The sequence below is a fragment of the Saprolegnia diclina genome (assembly GCF_000281045.1).
Source record: "Saprolegnia diclina VS20 unplaced genomic scaffold supercont1.9, whole genome shotgun sequence".
Classification (NCBI taxonomy): Eukaryota; Oomycota; class Saprolegniomycetes; order Saprolegniales; family Saprolegniaceae; genus Saprolegnia; species Saprolegnia diclina.
Window position 1 is genome coordinate 323,744 of NW_008246076.1, and position 4,328 is coordinate 328,071.

Sequence of the window (4,328 nt, forward strand, 5' to 3'; positions counted from 1 at the left end):
GATAGATGGCTGGATAGACCGATAGCTTGAAACGACGCGACTTGCCACGCAGTGTACACCGCAATGTTGGATACTGGCGTAAACTCGGTGGCTAGCAATTTTGGCACGTAGGACGTAAAAATATGCTCTAGAATTGGGGCATCATTTCACGCTATGCAACCGTTTCGATTGCCATTTATAAAGGCGCCTTGATATCGGCACATGCGGTGGCACCTGGTCGCTGGCGTCGGCGGCCTCCTCGTCTATTCTCTGCTCTGGTGCCAACAACTAAACTCGCTGCTCGGTACGATCCAGGACAAGGCCGTGCACCACGTCTCGGCCGCTGCGCACTACGCCCGGTACCAGCTGTACCCGTCGCTCGAGCAAGTGCTCCCGTACGCCGAAAGCTTCCTCTTTCCGACCGTCGTCGCACGGCACGGCACTCGGTACTCGTGCATCAAGTTTCAGTACACGGGCATGGGTAGTTGTCCGAGCCAAATCAACGATCTCGTGAGCTACGTGTACACGCCCAACAAGACGGAAGCCTGCGATACCGTGATCCAAACGGGTATCTACGGTGTTCCGGGCTACTGCGAGCTGCGCGATGACGCAACCAATGAAACGATCCGCACCATGTACACGAGCTGCGGGACGCTCACGGGCCGGCAGTTTTCATGCGCGCTCGCCGCCCAGTACGCATCGTACGGCCACGACGCATCGACGTTCTTCTACGCCCTCAACACGAGCTACGTCGCGTCCCGAGGAATCGTGTTTTCCGTGCACCCGAGCGCGCTTGCGTCGGCGTACGCCAGCATTGCGCACCTTCGGGCACTCAACTGCTCGTTGCCCATCGAGGTGTGGCACCGACCGGACGAGCTTCCGCGAGACAATGCCATTTTGCAAGCGCTGCACACGACGTTGCATGTGCAGGTCCGTCCGATCTTTCATCCGTTGGCGACGCGCTTTTACTCCAAGATCTATGCTGTGCTCCACAGTGCATTTGAAAGTGTTTTGCTCCTCGACTGTGACAACTTTGCTATCCACGACCCCGCGTACCTCTTCTCCACGCCCGCCTTTCAATCGAATGGCGCGATATTTTGGCCCGTAGACTCTCTTTTGGTCTACTTGAATGTACGAAGCGGTTGTGTAGGACTACTGGCGGCCCGGCCACACGTGCTTCAACATTGATGGCTACAGTCAGCTTTGGGACCTCCTGGGCATCAACTTTGTCGATATGTTTGAGCAAGAGAGCGGCCAAGTGCTCCTCAACAAGACCATGGCCGAGCCGGCGCTGCACGTGCTGGCCTTCTTTGCCCTGTACGAACCTCGGTACGCTAATGCGATAGTTCAATAGTGTTCAATGTGTATTTTCTGGATGGATGAATGTTGATGAATATGTCACTGCGCTAGGTTTCTCACCAACTTTGGCATGGTGTACGGCGACAAGGACCTCTTCCGGCTCGCGTGGCTGAAGGCCAATGTGCCGTTTCACATGATTGGTCGCCCGCCGGGCAGCCTCGGTAAACTGGACCGCGTCGACCGTAGCTTTTGCGGCAGCACTATGGTCCAGCACGACCCGAGCGGCGACGTGATCTTCCTGCACCGAAATACAGTCAAGTTGTCGGGCTGTCGCGCCGACGCGTTCGTGTGGGAGACCCTCCAAGACTTTCGATTTGGGTGCACCATCCTTTGATGTATATGGTTGCATCCAATGCTGAGCTAGCGACGTGCACCTGGCACGGTATCTCCCCGCCGGCTACGTGCTCCGCGACGCCACGTGCTTTGGCGTCCGCGAGCCGTCGAGCGATTTATATACGATGACAACGATCCGTCAGTCGCCGTTTGCCCATCTCGAAGGTACCTTGTACCGGTTTGCCCGCGAAGCCATGAAGCTCCAACACCCCAACGGTACGAGTGGCCATGAGCAATGTCCATCACGCGTCGGTACTCTAGGCTGTCCGGCCGACAATGCGAACGAGGACCACGTGCAGTTTCCACTCGACCTGCGCGGCAAGCGCATTCCTAGCATGCATTTCTATCGACACAAGAGTCCCTACGCGGCCGAGGCGCCGTAGTCTACGAACCGTTTGGTGGCTCGCATGTGGAGAACCTCATTATTGCCAACGACGCCGGTTCTTTGGGACGAGGCGCTCGGGCATATGGCTAGCAAGGCCACAAGTACGACCCAACTCTACGATTTCCAACGGGAGCACCGTATTTCACGCTTCGGTAACGATGAAGAACTAGTCCTTTTGCTACTCTTTTGGTACTTGGTGTTATACTCCGAGAGAGCGCGGGACTCTGCGACGCCTGCGCTCCCGCAAGTGTCGTTGGCTGTCATCTGAGACCGTGGTCGTGTTAGACTGGATATTTGTATGGACATACAATCTTTCCTATCCGCATCGCGCCGTTGATTGGTGCACGCTGAAACCGTGGACCAATCATCGCCGGCAACAGCGTGAATACAAAACACAAGTTGCTTTTGGACCAATCGCATTGCAGGCCGGTCGGCCTTTCTCCCAGAACGCTCTCATTTCAGCTGGCAGCATGGGCAACGTGCTTGGCTGGTCCCACAAGACGCTCGATGAGCGCGTCTGGGACGCTGCCCGCGCCGGGGACGTCGCGACCTTGACCGCCTTGGCGCCAACGCATAGCAACATTGAGTTTCGCGACCTTCGCGCTGGCCGAACGCCATTCACGATTGCGTGTGCGCATGGCCACGTCGCCGCCGCGCAGTGGCTCCACGCCGCCGGCGCCGACGAGTACGCGCGCGACTACGACGGCAACACGCCGCTGCACCACGCCTGCCGCACGGGCCAGGCGCGGGTGGTGCAGTACCTTCTGTCGCTGCCCGAGTTTTCGCCGTATGTCCTCAACGCCAAAGGCGACGCACCGCTCGAGGTTGCCCGGCGTACGTTTCAGGAGCGCGAAGGCGACAACGACGATCTGCGTCTCATGGCACTCGCGCGTTGCATCGAGCTGCTCGAGCAGGTAGTCGTCGATGCGACAAAGAAGGTCCTTGTCTTAATTGGCACCATACACACGTCTAGCGCTGCTCCGTGTACAGTGGCTGGGTGTTTCAGCGCGTCGAGACGTTCTTGTCGCAGCTCACTGGCATTTCAGCGCTTCAAGCCTGGACGCGACGGTACGCTGCCACGTCATATGAAACGCTCGTCCATAGGTTTTTGGTGTAGCTATTGCATTGTGCTGCGGACAAGCTCGTCTATGTTTCTCGAAGTCGCGCTCTTTGCAGTGCCCGACGCCGCGCGCCGCCCACCGGTCCCAAGCGCATCGCTGCTCGTGCATGTGACGGCGGACGAGCCGTGCATCCGCCCGAACAACCCCTCGTTTTGGTCGGACTTGAACCCCAAACCCTTTGGGTTTGACCTCCGCGGCGCGCAGAAAGTCGGGTCGAGCCGCACCCAAGCGCTGTGTCACTTTTCTTTTGCGGCGCTGAGCGAAGACGGCGCGGCCAAGTGGCTTCGCTTCTTTGCCCACGACGCGGTGCGTGCCTTCTCCAATGTGATAGTTCTCACGCCGCGGCTAGCGGGACTGCCTCCAAGACGCGCTGGTCTCGCCGACGCGCCAGTTCAATTCACACGTACGCACGTCCTTGGCATTGTAATCGTACCTGTAAAGATGATGCGTAGGAGCTCGGACGGGCCAAGGTCTACCCAGAGCCATCGGCGCCCCCGCTGCCCTCGGTCGAGATTGCGCAACCTGTTGTTTTTACAAAAGCGACGCTGCGCCCGCGCGTGCTCGAGTGCGTGGTGTGCTTTGACGGCCCGCAAGCCGCCGTCTGTGTGCCCTGCGGCCACAACGTGCTCTGCATGCGCTGTGCCATGTCGTTGCTCGAGACGACGCACGTGTGCCCCGTGTGTCGTCTCGAGATTCGCGAAGTCGTCAAGGTCTATCGCAACTAGTTGTCTTCTAATTTAACTCGTCGTTGCCGACCTCGAACCTTTGATCCTTGGGTCGAGTCGTGCTCGGGTCATCGCTATATCACCAAGTAAGGATACCTCTCGGGCTCTCTGTACGCAGCTCACTCCGAACGATCAAGTGCTGGTGCGAACTCCCATGCACTCAGGCGTAGCGCTACGCATGCAAAGTCGTGTAATAACAAAATATACGCGGACTCTGACGTCATTGTCGCTGGGTCCATTTGGCCCTTGCGGTTGCTGCAATGTTCTGTCGACAACAACAAGAAAGGTTTAGCCGTACCACGAGGTGAAGCGAGATCAAAGCTAATGCAATATGGAGAATGCGCAGATTGAACATTATATAGACTATACAATTCGATATATGGACAACGTGTCTTCTCGCACGCGACGTGTCTACTTGATGACGAC

The 4,328-nt window shown here is 57.6% G+C and overlaps 2 protein-coding genes across 2 annotated transcripts; both read left to right on the plus strand.

Moving 5' to 3' along the window:
- The first annotated feature begins 182 nt into the window (after positions 1–182).
- SDRG_03790 (hypothetical protein) lies at positions 183–2,240 on the plus strand. The gene is made up of 5 exons (XM_008609434.1): positions 183–1,083; positions 1,130–1,308; positions 1,390–1,656; positions 1,703–1,887; positions 1,933–2,240. The coding sequence occupies exons 1-5, from the start codon at positions 202–204 to the stop codon at positions 2,052–2,054; spliced, it is 1,635 nt and encodes a 544-aa protein (XP_008607656.1). The 5' UTR covers positions 183–201; the 3' UTR covers positions 2,055–2,240.
- Positions 2,241–2,468: 228 nt separating this feature from the next.
- SDRG_03791 (hypothetical protein) lies at positions 2,469–4,146 on the plus strand. The gene is made up of 5 exons (XM_008609435.1): positions 2,469–2,970; positions 3,030–3,124; positions 3,174–3,483; positions 3,527–3,580; positions 3,630–4,146. Exons 1-5 carry the CDS (start codon positions 2,527–2,529, stop codon positions 3,900–3,902), a joined length of 1,176 nt encoding a protein of 391 aa, XP_008607657.1. The 5' UTR covers positions 2,469–2,526; the 3' UTR covers positions 3,903–4,146.
- Positions 4,147–4,328: the final 182 nt, after the last annotated feature.